General features: G+C 35.0%; 1 protein-coding gene across 2 annotated transcripts in view; it reads left to right on the top strand.

Annotated features, from left to right (window-relative positions):
• Positions 1-18974, top strand: part of LOC150110111 (cysteine-rich with EGF-like domain protein 2) — a 215018-nt gene that overhangs the window by 186456 nt on the left and 9588 nt on the right. For both annotated transcript variants that reach the window (XM_090391457.1, XM_090391462.1), the window contains exon 8: positions 4278-4364. In XM_090391457.1, the coding sequence (XP_090247583.1) occupies positions 4278-4364 (87 nt within the window). The remainder of the gene's footprint in view (positions 1-4277; positions 4365-18974) is intronic.

The following is an 18974-nucleotide window of genomic DNA, read 5'->3' as shown; positions in this document are numbered from 1 at the left end:
TTTCACCAACTAAGTCTGTTGGCATCTTCAGGGTACATAACTGATGTAAGGCACTAAAAAGTAAAAAACTGTTACAAACTAAAATCAACCGATTCCAATTATATTAAACAAAGAACAGAGTGCATACAATACATTCATAGAGCGTGGATGATATCACTTGTTGTTATTTAGGAACGTTCTATAGTTGGCACTATAATTCAGTTCTGGCAAGTTGAAGGATCTGATAATCTTGCCCGTGATCTGGAAGACCCTTATCAGATCCTTCAACTCGCCAGAACTGAATTATAGTGCCAACTATGGAACGTTCCTAAATAACAACAAGTGATATCATCCACGCTCTATGAATGTATTGTACGCGCTCTGTTCTTTGTTTAATATAATTGGAATCGGTTGATTTTAGTTTGTAACAGTTTTTTATTTTTTAGTGCCTTACATCAGTTATGTACCCTGAAGATGCCAACAGACTTAGTTGGTGAAACTAGTTGGTATAACTTAGTTGTTTATTATATACACTTGATCAATATAATCCCAATAAAAGTCTTTCCAGAGTCTTGCATACTAATAGTGTAAAGTTTCTTTCTGATATCATCTTTAATACATTTCTACCTTTGATGCCCTATTATATAGCCATCATTAATCCTCATCTCTTTCTCATTTTCTCCCAAACTCAATTTAATGTCTCTAGATTGATCCATTGATTCATTTTATCGCAAAGATCTTAAGATCGAAATAAAATGAATCAACATTTGAGGACAGCTAGGTGATAAATTATTTACAGCAGAGTTTCTCAAACTTTTCAGGTTGTGGCCCACTAGCCCCCTCCCCCTCTCCCATACTCCACTCTTTAAGGTCATATTTTATCACCAGAGATAAGCCTTTGTTATGCCATCCTAAGTATACAAAATGGAGTAGTTGGTAGAACATGCACAACTTTAATATTTTCAATGGAAAATTAAGTCAAAGGCAAATTAGAATAGGATTTCTTGATGTATCATGGCAACACTGTAGATGATTTTATGTATCTCTATACACTTGCATGTTGACATATACAGCATGTGGTAAAATATGCATTATATAAAAGTATTTTGATCTGTATCTGAAATTTTACAGACTAAGAAGATAAAACATAATAAAATTATCTTGTGATCCACCATGAAAATCATGTGGCCCACACTTTGAGAAATGCTGTGTTATAGCTTTTTTTCCTTTTTTTTTTTTCAGTTCCACTTGATTAAATTTCCAAATCCCTCAGCTTACCTGGAAAGAGTTTTACAAAGATCAGATCAGTGCAGTCATGAAGGACATGATTCTCTTGATAAAAAAGCATGAATTTATTACTTGCGCTCCTCCTTTTTTTTTTTTTTTTTATCTCAACATGTGTTAGGCTTGATCCTATTGCTATATAAATCTCATTACTGTTATGAGGGCAATTAATGTAGAATGGTGTGCAGAATATGCTATCAACATGTATTCTTTGGCTACTTTCTTTGTTTTGCAAAACAAAGTTTTTCTGAGTGAAACTGCCTCCTCCATATGAGACCAACCAATTCACTCTCATTTTAAATGCTGCATAGAAAAAGGCTTTTTCCAACCATAAAGCATTTGTTGATGCTATCTAAGCTGTAAAGGCTCTTATTAATTCCATTTTCTCCTCCCCCTGCTTTCTAGCATGTACATCTTGCATGAGTTGATATAATTTTAGGCTATGAAAAGCTGAAATATTGACGTGTCATTAGATCATCATCATATGTATTTCTCAGAATCAGAATGTATAGTAGTTATACCTTATATTTATTATGTAGTTATATTTATTAATTATAGTTATCATATTGATATATCATAATCATTAGATTTTTCACAGGGATGAAATAAGGAGAATATGTTCCTTTTTCTCTATTTACCTAAATACACAGAGAGAGAAAAGGCATGCTTCCATATCACAAGACACAGCTTTTAGAAAGGGAGTGTGTAGTCGATAATTTGAGACTGCATTATTGTGAAATCAAAAATAGTCTGAAAATTCTTTTAGGGCGTATAGTAAGTTTAGTTTAATCCTTTAGGGTATAAGTGATAGGGTGCTTAAGGTCAAAATTGTATAAATGGGAGGAGACCTCTATATATCCTTTTAAGTAATGCATGGAAGTGACAAGGGCTTCTGACCTAATGGCCATATAATGACCTAATATATACCTGGATACTGAATGAATAGGGATGGGCTAGCATTTTGGGATTTAGCCAACCAAATTATACTTTTATTACCTTAAACCATAATGCAAAATAATGGTACAGCATGGCAGAACTTCATGCCAGCTCAGGCATCTTCCCCAAACAAAATCCCCATTGTTTTGGTCAGGGAACCAAGACCGTGAAAAGTCAGCTACTGGAACAAATCTCATCTCAACATCAGCAGAGCAGATTAGCACAATCAACATAAGAAGCATTGATTGGAAAAAAAATAGAGCTAGCAGCAAAATTGGATAAGTACCAGATCAACATAATAGGTGTTACAAATTAAATCCAAACATAGGTGAGATCTTTCAAAGCAATAAATACAAGATATTATATATTCAGGCAATAACAATCAGGGAAAAGAAGTAGCTCTTATACTTAACACAAATTAAAAAGATAATTTTCTTGAAGGGCAGGCAATATCAAGTAGAGTTATATGAGACTTTGGGGAACTGGATAATGAGACTTATATAAGTTCCACGGAAAGGTCTACCAAGGAAAAAAAAAAAGTGGAAGAATTTTTAGAAGCATTAGAGTAGCTGACATAATAAAAAAAGAAAAAGTTGGTTCTTTCTGAGATTTAAACAGCAGAGTAGGAAATGATTACCAGACATTTAGAAAAGTTTTTGGAAAATTTAGAGAAAAGAACAAAGCTAATTGAACAAAGAACAAAGGCCTCTTTACAAGGCCTTGATAAGACCTCACTTGGAGTATTGTGCGTAGGTCTGGTCTCCTGGTTTCCGTTGTGATTCTGATATATTGGAGAGAGTACAAAGGAGAGTATTAAAAATGATATCAGGATTGTGGAGTATTGATTATGAAGACAGATTGAGAATTTGTAGACTGTGGGCACCAGCAAACAGGAGAAAGAGGGGTGAGACTTACAAACTTCTGAAAGGCTCATACAGGATTTCAATTGATGGAATTTTTCAATTAATGGAGGATGGAGAAGGACAAGAGGGCAGCCTTGGAAGCTGAGAATGAAGGCTCCCAAGAAAGGTGTGAGGGCTAGGTTTTTTCTCTCAGAGGGTAGTGCGTGCGATTGGAACGGATTGCCATTGGATGTTGTGAGTGCAAGTAGCGTGAATGAATTCAAGAATAAGTATAATAGCTGGTGTGTGTAGTATGTGGCTTCCCTCGATGAGTCTCTGACTCCCTGGAGGTCTCTCTTAATAATAATAATAATGGTACCTTCTGGAATTCTGTTCAGGACATGTTTTAGTTATCACTAACCATGCTCAACATAAAAATGTACACAAATTCACATGGAGAGAAGATGCAAGAAATAAGTCTCAATGAGAACCTATAGAACAAGAGAAACATTTCAACTATTTAGGCATAATTTTTAGTGTAAATAGCAAATTAAATATGGAATTAGCAAAGATGGTGTGGTAGGAAGTCAGCTGAATAAATATATATGGAATAAGAGAGATATTAGTATACTTGTATGCTAGCTGTATACAAGACAGTTCAAACCATTTTTAGCTTATGGATCTGAGAGCTTGGTTAGAAAATAAAACACTTGATCAAACAGACTGGAGATCACAGATATGAATGTTCTGGGAAAGATGGTATCAATGGCAGTGCCATATTAAAGGTCAGGATATTAGAAAATATCTTGACATGGCATTGTTGGCATTTAGGAATGTGTTAGAAGAACTAATCTTGGGTGGTATGGTCACTTAAACATAATGGGAGAGGGAAGGTGAGCAAAACAAGTGTTCTTTGACAAAATGGCATGAAAAAGATCCAGAGAAAGATCAAGATCTATTTGGATTGATAAGTATAAAGTTCCTTAGAAGATAGACATAAGATCTAATAATATTGGTATGTTGACAGATTAACGTAGCTTTTTTAATGTAGTGCTCTTATAATATTTTGTGCCCCACCCGTCTGAGGGTGCATGTCAGTAATTTGGTAATAATGGTGGAAATCTGCATGATAATTCAAAATGATATTCCAAAATTGCATAAATTGTTATATTCTGTGTATACCTTCCAAAATTTTCTTGATATTGAAGAACATTATCTTTTCTTGTTTGAAATCAGATATAGATGAATGTGTAGAGTCTGAAACCTCACCATGTGAAGAAAATGAATTTTGTACTAATAGTCAGGGATCGTTTTCGTGTAAAAGTAAGTAATTAAAGTTAATTTGATACTGTTTTGCTTATAAAATTTAAACATGTTTTATGTATTTACCACACATTCCAAATATGAAATGAATGTTAGCTGAATTCTCCATACACATCACCAAAATCAGAGGCAACATTATTTTTAATTATTCATAATTTCAGATTATAATTTATAACCATTATTTTTCAGGAAATTAGAGCACATATTAACTATTAATTATAACTTAATTAATAATGCCTATATTTTGGCAACACTCCATTGCCATCATCAGGGATCTGCACGCAGACACTAACATGGGTAAATGTGGCTTCAGAAAGGCAAACCAAAGTTGGGCCAAGAGTCCTAAATGGTGCCCCATAGTGGACTAAAATTGGATCTTGATTGTTTGGCCGAAGATTTGAAAATGAATGTGCTTCCCAGATTTGGGACAGTTTCAGGCCTCCAAATTTGTTGAGGTTTGGTTAATTTCTCAGGGCAGATGCAGATTCCGAGAATAGCCTCTCATATTTGCATTTGCTGCAGTGCAAAAGAATGGCCTTTTCCAGCTTATCCCATGGTGAGTGTCCAAAGAATGGTAATCAAGTCTAGAGCGGCTGTAATGCCACTCTGGACTTGATTGGAAATGGAAAAGTTTGTTAATTTTTTGGATGTGCCCTGGGATAGATTTTTCTGTAGTCTCTATTCTGGAATGGAGGGGGGGGGGGGGTCCAATAGAATCTGCATCAGCCTTAAGAAACTTCTCAAACCTCAACAAATTTTGATAGTATGTATTAATTAAAGTTATTATAATTAATATTTAGTATACATTGTAATTTCATAAAAAAATAAGTTATGAATAGCTAAAGTATAAGCCTTTCAACCAGAAGATTATGATTTACACACAGCTTCAAGTGCAAAATATCATATATAGAAATTTAGGACACTAAAAAGATCTTCAGAACAGCAAAATTCTAGCTATTCTAGAAATTTGATGCAATAGCTGAGTAACATCCTTTCAATCAAACATTTACATCTGAATATGGCCACAGGAATCTGATCTCTGTGATATATAAAATTGTATGAGAAATGTGAGTGCTTTCACATTCCTGTAGCATTTAAAAATGTGGTCTATATTCTCGGCCTCGAACATAGATGGCAACACTATCAGCAAGTTTTTTTTTCCTAAGTTGTTACATCTGTCTTAAGCATCCATGTGAAATTGTAAGAAATTCTATCAAGTAGTTTGTTTTATACAGCTGTCTCTGAAGCAGAAGTGTTTGTATTCCTTGAAATGGATAAAATTGAGTATCATGCAGTTATAAAATTCTTTGTAAACGAAGGTTTACCGCCAAAAGAAATTCTTTGAAGTTCATAAAAGTTTATGGGCACTCTTCTCCTTCATTTTTGACAATTAAAAAATGGGCTGCCAAGTTTAAACATTGCCATACCAGCCTCCTTGAAGATGATCCACATGAAGGACGTCCAAAAAGTGTAACAACACCAGAAATCATTGATCAAGTGCACGATATGGTATTGGATGACCGGTGAGACTATAGGCATTTTAAAAGTGTGTAGGATATATTTTGCATGAAGAATTGCAAATGAAAAAGCTTTGCGCAAGATAGGTGCCATGTTTGCTCACAACAGATCAAAAACACACTCGCATGAAAATCTCTGATCAGTGCTTGGAGTATTTTAACAAGAATAAAACTGATTTTCTGTGTCAATTTATGACTATGGATGAGACTTGGATTCACCATTACACACACCAGAATCCAAACAGCAGTCAAAACAGTGGACAGAAGCCAGTTGTTCAGTGCCAAAGAAGAGAAAGTCGGTTCCATCAGCCAGAAAGGTCACGGCATTGTCATTTTGGGGTGTTAAAGGCATTTTGTTTGTTAATTATCTTGAAAAAGATTAAACAATAACCAGGGAATATTATTCCGATCTTTTAACGAGTCTAGATGAAAAAATTTCACGAGAAAAGACCCGGTTTGCGGGGGGGGGAATCACCTTTCATCAGGATGATACACCTGCCCACGAAGGTGTTTTGGCAATGGGAAAATTAAGGCATCTGCATTATGAATTGTTAGAACATCCACCCTGTTCCCCAGATTTGGCTCCCTCAGACCTCTGTCTTTTCCCAAAACTAAAACTCTTCCTCTGTGGTCAGTGTTTTTCTTCAAATCATGAGGTGATTACAGCTATAGAGGGATATTTTGCAGATCTTACTGAGAACCACTACAGAGACAGGATAATGGCAGTGGAGCATCACTGGGAATAAATGTTAAATGTATTAGTCTTAAGGGAGATTATGTTGAAAAATAACAATAATTTTGATCTCCCCCCCCCCCCCCCCCCCCCAAGTGGACTATGTGTAGTTTTGGCTGTTGGGCTGCAGATTTAAGAATAAATGCTCCCCAAATTTGGGGTAGAGTAAGCCATGCTAAACTATGCTCCAGCATTTTATCTCTACTGCAAGTATTTCTCATCCAAATTAAACATCAAATGGAAATCGTAACAGTGGGTACTGAGGAGCTGACAACTTCTGCACCACTTGTAAGTACCTTTTAGTGCGTTGAAACAGTTGTATTTCGTTATAACTGTTTAACTGTCGTATAACTCCCACCCATGAAAGGTTCAACCTTTCATGGGTGGGAGTTATATAGGAAAAAGAAAAAATATATATCTAAGGCTTATTTGCCACCCTGCACTTGTGCAGGATGGCAAATAAGGTGCTCAAATTAAATTCTCAATTTAATTATGGGCACCCTGCTCAAATTAAATTCTCAAATTTTATCTGTTTTATTATACAGTATCTCATAGCCTTATAAAGAGGAATAATAACTTCTTATCTTTAATTGTTAGTATATTTTCCAATATTCTTCTGAACTTCAACTTTTTTTTCACCATTACCCTGCTAATCCTTAGCCTGATCAATTTCCTGCAATCCATGGATTCCAGAAATTCATTGCTAACTTTTATACATACAAACCTCTCATACCTCTCTTTAAACTCATTCACTGTCAGGGCATTCACCACTCTCCACACAAAAAATCTAGTATGCACACTCTTACACAGCTTCTACAGATGACCTCCAGTTCTTTGACTATTTGTCATATATTGAAAAATTTCCTTCTCATAACTTTTATAAAACCATTTAAAATCTTATAAGTTTCTGTCATGTCCTCGCTTTTCTGCCATCAACTAACCTTTTTTACCCCCCCCCCCACACACACATGCACCTTCAACCTATCCTCATAGAGAACATTCCAACTAAAACCTGTCATCAGCTTGGTCACTTGTCTTTGAATTCTCTCTACCACCTCCTGATCCCCCCAAGAAAGCCATGTGTGTGTGTGTGTGTGTGTGTGTGTGTGTGTGTGTGTACTACTAGTAAAGAAGCAGCTGAATCATATCATCATAGCCTTATAAAGAGGAATAACAACTTCCCCCATCTTTGCTTGTTAGCATGTTTTTCAACATCCAAATAATGCTTGAGCTATTTTACCAACTTTTCCAATATGCCCTCTGAACTTCAACTCTCTGTTCACCCTAGTCATCAGTTTCCTGAGATCCAGTACCATCAATGTGATACATGGCATGTAACCTTTTCAACCCGAAGTGCATAACCTTGCATTTTGCAATGTTAAATTGACAATCATTTTCCTTCATTCACAGTGCCAATTTATTTAAATCATCCTGCAGGATATCTATATCTACCTTGATCAACTATTGCCCTCCTCAGTTTTACATCATCAGCAAACAACTGAATATCACTTCTTAAATCTTTCCTTGTATCACTGATATAGAAATTAAAGAGAAGTGTCCTTAATATAGAACCTTGAGGTAAGTACTTTAATGTAAGTTGAGATACTTCTAAAATTATAGATGGAAACTTAAACTTATGTGAAATAAATTTATTAGCTGTAAAATTTTTGCATAAGTATCATAGACATCCTCAGTAAAATAACAACAATGGAACACAAAATAAAATTATAGTAAAAGAATCAAGTTCAAAAAGTGTCACAGCATCAATTAGGATAACAGTCAGTAAATTTCAAATCATTAAAAAAAAAAAAAGTTTTAAAAACATCTTAATACTGTGGTATGCTTTGTCCTGTCAGGAAGATTTCTAACTTCTTTTTTTCACCTAAAGACAAACTTTCTCCACTCAGATTTTCATCATCAGGTTTCTACTAGATTCCCTGCTTCTATGGTATATCTTACTTTGGACTGTCTAGCAGATCTGCAGCCATCTGTCGTAAAGAACGTAAATCTTATATCCAGTATCTAGAACCTGAGAAGTCTGGCATAGCAGAACATGCCACCCAACTAAACATAGTTTTTAGTTTAGTAAAAACAAAAGACTAAACTAAACTTTTACATAAAAGTAGATTCCTTATACAGCTGTTATGTAAGAACTGTGAGGCATTTCTACATAGAGTGAACTTAACCACCCAACCGGCTGGTGTGGATGATACAGTCAGCTCTCCCTAGCTTTTTTTCATGGATCAAAACTTCATCGGCATTCTACCTTTTATCATGCCATTACCTTCTTCCGCCGTTAATCTCGTTACGGCTATTCTATAGCCATTAGTGGATTAACTGTTGCTGAGTGACCTTTGTGTCCCCCTGTCTTTACGTATATTGTGTTGCTTGGAATTTCATTTACTGTCCTAAGTTATTTGACCTTTCTTGCCTCTAAAATGATTTATTGTGTCTCTTCCCAAAAATTGAAACGAATTTCACATATGCAAAAAAAATCAATCCTGAAATGACCACTGATCAGCTTTTGCAATGAATCTGTTCAGTGATAGTAAATTTGGTGTATTTTATTCTACAAATCAGTGCACCGGAAGAGTTGCACTGATTGTTCTTTCACTTTACGTATAATAATTGAATAATTTTTTTTCGAATTTCAGAATTTTCAAATGTTTGCTTTGAAAATATTATGCCAAATATTTATATTTTAAAATAATATTTATTGAAATAAATATGTCCTTTTGCTTTTGTTTCTAGCCAAATAGCATTATATGGATCATCACATTTCAGTTTTAGAAACAATTTTTTGTTATTCATAAAGACAAAATAAAAAAAAATGTTAAAATCAAAATTTTGATACCAAAAAGACACATTCAGTTTCCGATTGTATCTTTTTGGTATCAAAAATTTATATCCAATGATATTTTAGCAGTGAGTTATTTATTTGTATTATGTTTATTTATTTGTATTATGCATATTACGATAATATCTAATGCATAAATTAAGGGGATATTAAATCCCACATAGTTTTAAAACCGAATAAGAAACTCAAAGATTGGAATCAGAGAGTTTCTTGCCGAATATAGTAAACTATAAAGTATCGGTGATCACTTAAGTAATTAATTAAGTAATTACTTAAGTAATTTAAGTAATGTTTTCATTGCCGAAATGAAGCTTATTAGCTCTTTATACTTAAGTAATCTAATGCATATCCTCGTAGATAGATATGTTGAAAATATGTGAAAAATATCATATACGGAATGATTCAAAATTTTTGCTCATTTTGAAGATTTTCTAATGCTCCCCCCCCCCCCCCCCCCCCCACACACACACCTCCTTATCCTCTCCTGGAACTGAATTGCATAACTACTCTAAATTTCCATACAGGTTTGAAAGCTTTTCTAGACATCATTCGAAATCAATTACTTCATTTTACCATTTTGACAAAAGATATACGGCAATCAGATTGTACCGTGAAGCTTCTAATTCTGTTCTATTTATTTGCAATCTAAAACCAGCTATTCTACTGTCCGCTGAAATTATGTGAAATTTTAGAAATGATATGCTATATTTTCACCATGCAAAATTGTTTATATGCATACCACACAAAAGAAAGTTCAGTATTATTATTTTTGTTTGTTTTTCTTTAAAAAAAATCTAAATGTTACTTCTGCTGCTGGAAGCTATTTCTGAAATAATCTACGTCTTATAAATACTTGGTAATATCCTCTTAGCTGGAGGAAAAGTTGAAGGCTTATTACTCTCAGTGCTATTGAGAAGAAAGGGGAGAACACTAAAGTCGCACTAAAAGTGCCTCAGGCTGTAGTGCAGAATATGTCAAGAATGTCTTGTTTCCTTTTCGATTGTTGATTACCTATATCCTAACAAAAATACTGACATTTCGTTTACATGCTTATACATTATTTATGCCAAAATAATTGCTTAATTTATAATGATCAGTTTCACTTTTATTATCAAAAATCAGAAATTAAATCATACAATTATCTTGAAAAAGAGGATTTGAATTATTTTCAAAGAAAAGGTGCATATGCGTTTCATAATCTTCTTTTTTTGGGGGGGATGTATAGACCTAATCAATCTGCGGATATTTCAGATAATTTATTTCATAAATCGTTCGCAAGACAGCTGTTACAAACGTAAATCACTTGGGGAACATACCCATTCATTTTAGTGTAAAATAGTAGCAAAGGTTCAGTTACTTTAGATATGTAATCCAGAAGAAAATGTTATGTCTGCTGAGATTAGAATCTTACGTGAATAATTTTTCTGACATGATTTCTCTATTCGTTTATAATGTAACCAATTTCCAGATTTTTCCCCTCATGCAGACTCCATGTTATATGCAGTGATTTCTTCTTTTTACTACAAGAAAAAAAAAATCAGATAACAGAAGAAAAATATGTAGTATTTTTTTGTAGTATGTAGTATACAAAGAAACCAAGAAAGTGAAAGTACAAAGACCAGTAGATTACTATACAACATGAAGAAAAAATTTGCCTTTTTTCTTAATATTTTTGCCATTATAACATCTCATATAATCATAAGAGTGACATTTTACCGTTTTTCTCCCACACGAGAAACAGAAATAACGTAGTAATAATATTGTTGATTATGTCAAACTTCATTGTAGCAGAAATTTTTATTACAAAACTTTGTAATATACATATATATCTCCGAAACAAGAAATTTGGAACCCATATCACATCAATGTTGAGTGTTGGCAAGGTAAACATGTTCCCGTTATTATTTATATATTTATTTCCTTTTTTAACTAGGGGGGGGGGAATATGCCCAACACCCCGTGTTCTGGTCTGGTAGGCCAGTTCTCCTTCAATTGTGATAACTCGAAAGGGAGGGTTCCGCCCTTGAATTCTGATGACTTGAATTTTGAAGACTCGACACTCAGGGTAGCCCCTGAGTTTCAAAACGTTTCGAAAAACATGACATAAAAAGGCTTATTTTATATATATATATATATATATAGGGTAGATTTTATTTCATTATTTTTTATTGTTTTGGTGAAATACTTTACCTAGAATACTCTTTTCAGTTCCAGAGGCACTGGAAAGAGTATTCCAGTTCTTCTTATATTTTATTCCTTCGAAAATATCATTCTGTGTCATAAAAAGAACTTAAAAATTCGCCTTCAAGATGAAAAGGAAACAGTTCATTCAGGTATCCCTCTATCAGTATTTGTAGTCCTGAAAAGGACTGTTTTCATGACCTTTAAAGCAAACATTTTTTATTTCATACTGTTGAGAATTTAAAATTCTTGAACAGTGCGGAACACCTTGAAGCAAGGGTAAACACACAAAGCAGTTTTACACTCAGGGCACCAGATTTTTGTTTCCTTTCTGATATTTTTTTTATTACATACATAATATTTGCATGCAGGTTTTTTTTTATTAGCTGTTGGTGGTAGATTTTTGGGAAAATGGTTGGAGTTAGCAGCCTCAGATGTCTGGCAGGATTTCCTGTTTTTCTGCTTGCTGAAGAAGGCGCATATGCATGCAGCAATGCTTTCGCAATTTCTATTCTGTATTCTAGATATGTGATGGTAGACAAACATTTTTTCTTGTGCAGGAGGAAACTGTTCCAAATAACAAAATCTAATACATGTCCAAACACTTTTTTGTAATATTTTTTATGCTGTTTCCTCATTATAGAGTAGAATGATAGCTGCTGATCGCACCTGTCGACTCCACCCGTAGTGTCGTTGCATGCACACACAGCAATGGGTTTTTCTTTCTTCAAACCATGCTTCTCCACGGATTCCGTTGATGGATTGTGCAGGGAAGACAGCAGAAAAACATCTTTTTTGTCTTTCCAACGTAGTGCAAAGACTTTCCCTCGCTGATAAGCTCGGATTTCCCCCTTCGATAGCTTTCCTGAAGCCATATCTGGAGGCATATCTCGCCTTTTTGCATTTACAGTACCATAACTATCTGTAAAAGCAAATCAGCGAGTTCAGGACACATATAGTAATTATCCATTGTAATGCAGTAACCTTTCCCCAGTAAAGGGTCTCTCAATATCAGACAATATACATACATAAATAATATGTATATTGTCTGATTTATAAGTTGCTAATTTATAATAATCACCACATAGTTTCAGTATCGAAGAATTAAAGTTATGTAGAACAATTACTAGAGAAAAATAATGAATTAAATAAAAACTGTACATATGTTTCATAACAGTTTTCGGGTGTGTGATAGTAATGCAACGGGGGGGGGGGGGGGGGTTACTATCAGAGGCGAAATAAGGTTCAATTCTATTGTGAAAGGAAATGAAATTTTGATATACATATTTTGAAAGATAAAAATAAGCAAATGTATCGCTTACTTTAAAAATTGGAGAATAAAATATCTGAATTATGCAGAAAATATAAATTTAAATCATAACTGTTAATTTCATTTTGTAATGACCAATTATACAAAGACACCAAGAAAGTGAAAGTACAAAGACCAGTAGGTTACTATACAACATGAAGAAAAAATTTAGTAATATGATTAAAGAATTTCATGTTATTCACTATAAAGCAAAGTTGCTCAAGCGTGTCCTAAAGGAAATCCGTGAAGTATTATTCGATTTCGATGGTTTTGTACAAAAATAAAAATAATATAATCTGGAACGTCGGCAGCCGGTTTTCTTTTCTTTTTTTAAAAGAATATTTCAAATACTTATCGTGAATTAATTTCTTCGAGAACAAAGAAAAATCTTTTGTCTAGTAAGCGATTAGAAAAAAATTAGCGCAAAAAAAAAATAAAAAATTAAATTGGTTCTCCAAAGTAAGGCTTTGTTCACTTAAATATTTTTAAGTGAACAAATTATACAAGATCTTTATTTTGTCCAGACATTAAAATTGTATTGCACAATAAAAAGAGAAAACAAAAATATAAACAATTTCTCTATTTTTAGTCTATCCTATATAACTAAAATCCAGTTGACCAGCATGGAACAAGGAAGAGCGTTTCTTGTTATAGGCAACTGAGGGGCAGCTAGCTACGAACGCGAGATAATCTGATTAACCGTTCTCTTCAGCGTGAGGGTTTATCACACTTTCTAATGGACATGACAGTCAAATTGCACTTCTTATCCAGGTTCTTTAAACAGGTGGGCTGAAACATATCCAGATTTAGTTGGACGTCTATAGATGTCCTAGCCGTTTGGGAGGTTAAACAGATTTCATGGCATTCAGTTATCCCCTATGTGAAGTATTACTATATCATTTTTTATGCAAATTCTTAATTATTATTATACTGTAATTTTATTTATGTTTTATTTTAATAATTGGGAATTTTCTGGCCGTCTGTTGTCCTGTTGAAGCTGTAGTGGTTCTGCTTTTTGTACTGAGGATGTCTATGCTACAGCTAATAAATTTATTTCACAAAAGTTTAAGTTTCTCCCTTTAATTTTCTAAGAACCTTCGGGTACCCCACTAATCAGCCTCATTATCCTAGATTCTACTCTACCATATACTCCTCTCTGGTGTCTGTCACTCACCCACCCACCCCATCCACACTACTGATTTCATATCCATTCCCATTTGCTCCAACTTTTGAAATAGTTTCCCATGCAGTGTTCTGTTAAATGCCTTTGCAAAGTTCAGCAGTATCAAAGTGTAGCCATTTCCCTTATCCAGTTTTGCTATCACATTTATTATAAAATGCGAATAAATTCCTAAGGGGGAGACCTACTCTTTACAAAGCCATGCTGTCAACTATCATTATCCTTATCAACCCACTTTAACCAACTTTTCCAGTACTATAACAACCACTCCTGATATGTTAATTTTGCTACTTCTGTCTTGGACCCACCTTTATGCAATGTAACTATCTTACTCTTCATTCCATTTTCTACTCTCTTGGACCTTGCCAGAGCTGAGACTTAAATTGAACAACTTCATCAGAGGCAATGCCAGTTCTCTTACACATTTATGCAGTACATGGGCTGACTTGCTATCCAGTTCCACTGCTGTATTCACAATGATATTTTTGAATATGCTGAACACCCCCCCTTCATCAATCTCAATTTTGATCACTGAGCAACTCAACTGTTTTGTTTGTCTGTCACTTTCCTACCATCAGCACCAATAAAGCCATCCTTCTGTTTTCATTTTTCCTCCTCTTTGCTTCATAACAAAAAATTTTTGTGGATTTGCTTTAGCTTGCTCAGCTAATTTTCTCCCATAATCTGATTTTTTTGCTTTTTTTACCTATCCTTCTTGCTTGCACATTGCTCATGACAATGCTGATCACTCCACAATGGGTTTTGTTTTTCCACCCCAACTATTGTTTTATATCTCAACCCATCCACTCAATCCCCACTTGGTTTATATCTTCCTGACCTTGGGTATGTAGGCTAATGCCATTTCCCATGTACTTTCTTTCTTTGTAGTTTCTCAAGCCATGGTACTGCTCCAAGGTAACCTCTAAAGTCTGTCATAATTACCAGCTTTATAATTCAGCATAAACCCTTTCTTGACAGAGAATTCCACATGTTTAACAACTTCCCAGAAAAAGACTGCATGGTCACTCTCCCCAATTGAAGGCAGATGGTTTACCTCAGTTATGGATATCTTCTGATGCTATTATCAGATCCAACACACTCAAGCATCTGATTTCCCCTGCCCCATAACATGTTTTGGGTAATTATCCCTCAGCAACTATATAAAATTCCATTTACATCTTGCCATGGAAGTCTCCCATAATTATAGCTCAGTCTGCATTTAATTGTGCTATTCTGTCAGGGCAAGGCATTTACATCCTTCTGTGGACCCCTCCTGGTCTATAGCAGCAACCAACAATACATTTTGTCTCATCAGCCTATCTCATACTAGACAGCCTGAAATGGGCCATTCCCCCCCCCCCCCACCCCCCACACACACCCAGTCCTAAAATCCTCTTTAACTTCTAATTTTGCTGGTTTAGTTTTTTTTTAACTATCATTATCAATATCCCACCTCCAGTCTTATTACTCTATTCTCCCTTAAAGTACATTACTTTTTACATTCTGTCCCTGTAATTATATCATTTTCTGTCATCAGGTCTCACCGATGCCCATAATTTTGGCTAAGTCAAGCTGATCAATGTCAAAAATTCCTCTCCCTTATTTTCTCTACTTCTGGTATTCGTGTACATGTAGGTCAATATTCTCTTGGACCCAGTTACCCTTGTGTAATGTCATTACCAACCCATTCAAATCTGACCTGTGAAATTGCATAATAATTTCTGTGTACACACACACACACACATATGCTCGTTTATTGACAGGTGTGGCCAGATCCATGCTTGATTGAATCTCCCCTATCTCTAGTTTCCCTGGTTTTGCGCTTCCTTACTCTCACTAAACAACACTTTCTCCAAACACTTAATTCCAAAACCATTCAAATGTAGTCCATCAAGATATATATGTCCTTTCATCCATCAAATTCACTGCATACATCTATAAACTGCACACCATTCTGCTTCTTGTACAATCTTTTCATTGACTCATTAGCAATCATTGTCTGTCCTTCTTATCAGCTCTGTGCTACCAAGATGGAATACTCACAATCTTTACTTTATCTTCATTTTCATTTCTCTCATTGCATGTTTCTCTGCTTTCACATCATTTGTTCCTGCCAAAACAATCGGCTCTTTCACTTCAGTAAACGAACAACTTCACTAACATCTTTGAACTTTGCATCTGATAAACATGCTTTCATCACTTTCTCTTACCATTATATTATATTATATATGAAGTATTTCTCTTACCATTGAATCTCCATACAATATCCTTTTCTCATTTTCAGTTTATCACACTTTCATACTTCCCCATTTAGTTTTCTTTCATTCTCCTGCCAGTTTTTACTACATGATAATTGTTTCTCCATTCGCTCTAGCTGCCATTTTTTCCTGTGGAGGATACCATTCCATGTAAGCTGCAGTCACTTCTTTCATGCTCTCATTGATATTTTGCTTACTATCATTCCCTACTTTCATATTCTCCAGGACACTTTCACTATTTTTCCTTACATCGTTAATAATCGCTTCATTTTCCTACTTTTCACATGACTTGCATTTCTTTCACTTGTACATGAAATATTTACAACATGCCCTTTCTCCACTTTTGCTTTTGTACCATAACCCATTCACTATTGGTACTGATTACACAGAATATACAGTACATTGTTCAAAATCCCTCATGCTAAACTCATTGAACAAAGAGGCTTTGGCTACCATTTTCCTTGTACCATGAAAAACACTTTTTAAATGATACTGTGTATTAATGTATTAATTTACACACACTCACTCACCCACCCAAAATATGCCGTGATTACCAAATGTGTTATTATAGAGTCTACTCTTTTGATAACAAAGAACTGTAACGGTTCAGCTTTCATATGGATTCAAAACAAAGCTTTGCAGATTTTATCTAAACAAAACTACCATCATGAAATTTGGTATCTGGCATCCCTTTCTTGTAACTTGATGCATACTCTAGTGTTTGAAGCCTTACACTTTTGTTTAAACAAAAAGAGAACTGTTGATTCCAAGACTGCTGTTGTAAATTACCGACTGATTAGCATATCAGGAATCATTGTCAAGGTCTTGGAGAAACTAGTCAAGAGAAGAATACAGGATTTGATAGATGAAAATGGGATAGATACTGTATGGGGGATAACATGGTTTTGTGAAGGGTAGATCATGCCTCAGTAATTTGTCACGTTTTATAACACTGTAACAACTGAACTGGATAAGGGTAATGGGTTTTCAGAGATTCTACTGGACCTTGCCAAGGACTTTGATAGGATACCACATGGAACTCTAATCAGTAAACTGGAACAGATGGGAATGGATATAGGGTTGGTGAGATGGATAGAAGGGTGGTTGATGGAGAAATACCAGAGAATGGTTTATTCAGCAGTGGAGTCCAAAAGACGGCTTGTGATTAGTGGTGTGCTGCAGGGCTCTGTTCTTGGACCACTACTTTTCAATTTGTTCATTAATGATATAAGAAATCTGAGAGGAAGTGTTCACTTGTTTGCTGATGATGCAAAGTTGGGTAGAGCAATTGTGAGTGCACAGGATGTCAAAATTTTGCAGGATGATTTGGATAGTTTGGAGGAAAATGGATGTCAATTTAATGTGGCAAAGTGTAAGGTTATGCATTTTGGAGTGAAAAGATTAGCAGCAGTATATCACATTGGTGGAACTGTACTCCAGGAGATTGATGAGGCCAGGGATTTGGGAGTGTTGGTGGATAGGGAGTTGAAGTTTTTTTTTTGGGGGGGGGGGGGGGGGGGCACATTGCAGAAGTGGCTAAATCAGCTGATCAAATCACTTGGTTACTGAAAAATACTTCAACAAGCAGAGACAAACAAGTTATTGTTCCTCTATATCGAGCCCTGATAAAACCCCATCTGGACTACTGTGCCCAGATATGGGCACCAGGATTTCTTCTTGATGGGGAGCAGGTGGAGAGGATTCAGAGATGAGTGACCAAGATGGTGGCCGGTCTATGGAATGAACCTTATGAGAACAGATTGAAGATTTTTGGGTGCAAAAATTGTTGATAGGCGGAAAAAAGGGTGATATGATTGAGACATTGAAATTACTGAAGGGTTTCTATATAAGATTAATCCAGAAGATATTTTTGAGAATAGGGCTGGTGGTGGGAGGACTAGGGGGCCATACATGGAAGCTGGGCAAAAATGTGGTTAACAGTGGTGTTAGAGCTAGATTCTTTACTTGGAGAGTGGTAAACGAGTGGAATAAGCTGCCAGAGTCTGTTGTGGGTGCTATGACCGTGAATGAGTTTAAGGCGAGGTATGATAGATACTGTGTGAAAGACAAATAGTTGTTCTTGACATGATGTTAGGGCCTCCCTTGATGAGTCTGTTGACTCCTTGGAGTTGCCTGTAATAATAATAATGAAATTTTATATACAGCTTTCTCTTATTGCAACTTCAAACATTCTAAGAATTTAATTTGCATACTCGTACAACTAGGTCCCAATCCACACTTTTGCTTAGTTTATGTAATTGGTAAAAGCTGGGCACTTTAATTGATGCAACAATAGCAAATTCAAATAATTTAACTATCAGGAGGGAAATCTTTCTGTTAATATATCATAAAATATAATATTTTATTGAAGTCTGGCATTATTGAAACATTTGCTCAACACATTTTAGTTCACAAAATCTCTTCTACAACAAGAAGTGTTCCTACTTTCCTATCTAGTGGTTATGACTCTGATCTTTAGAATAACAGTTATGACCTTCATCATTATAAAAGAGAAGTCTTTTATGTAATGTCAAAGGCTTGTCCTGTAAAACTCCAGGTTTGGTGTCAAGTAAAT

This window comes from Typopeltis vanoorti, chromosome 1, assembly GCF_054136105.1.
Source record: "Typopeltis vanoorti isolate ZY-2024b chromosome 1, IOZ_Tvanoo_1.0, whole genome shotgun sequence".
NCBI lineage: Eukaryota > Metazoa > Arthropoda > Arachnida > Uropygi > Thelyphonidae > Typopeltis > Typopeltis vanoorti.
Note: the sequence above shows the minus strand (reverse complement) of the source record. Positions and strands in the feature narration are given on the sequence as shown.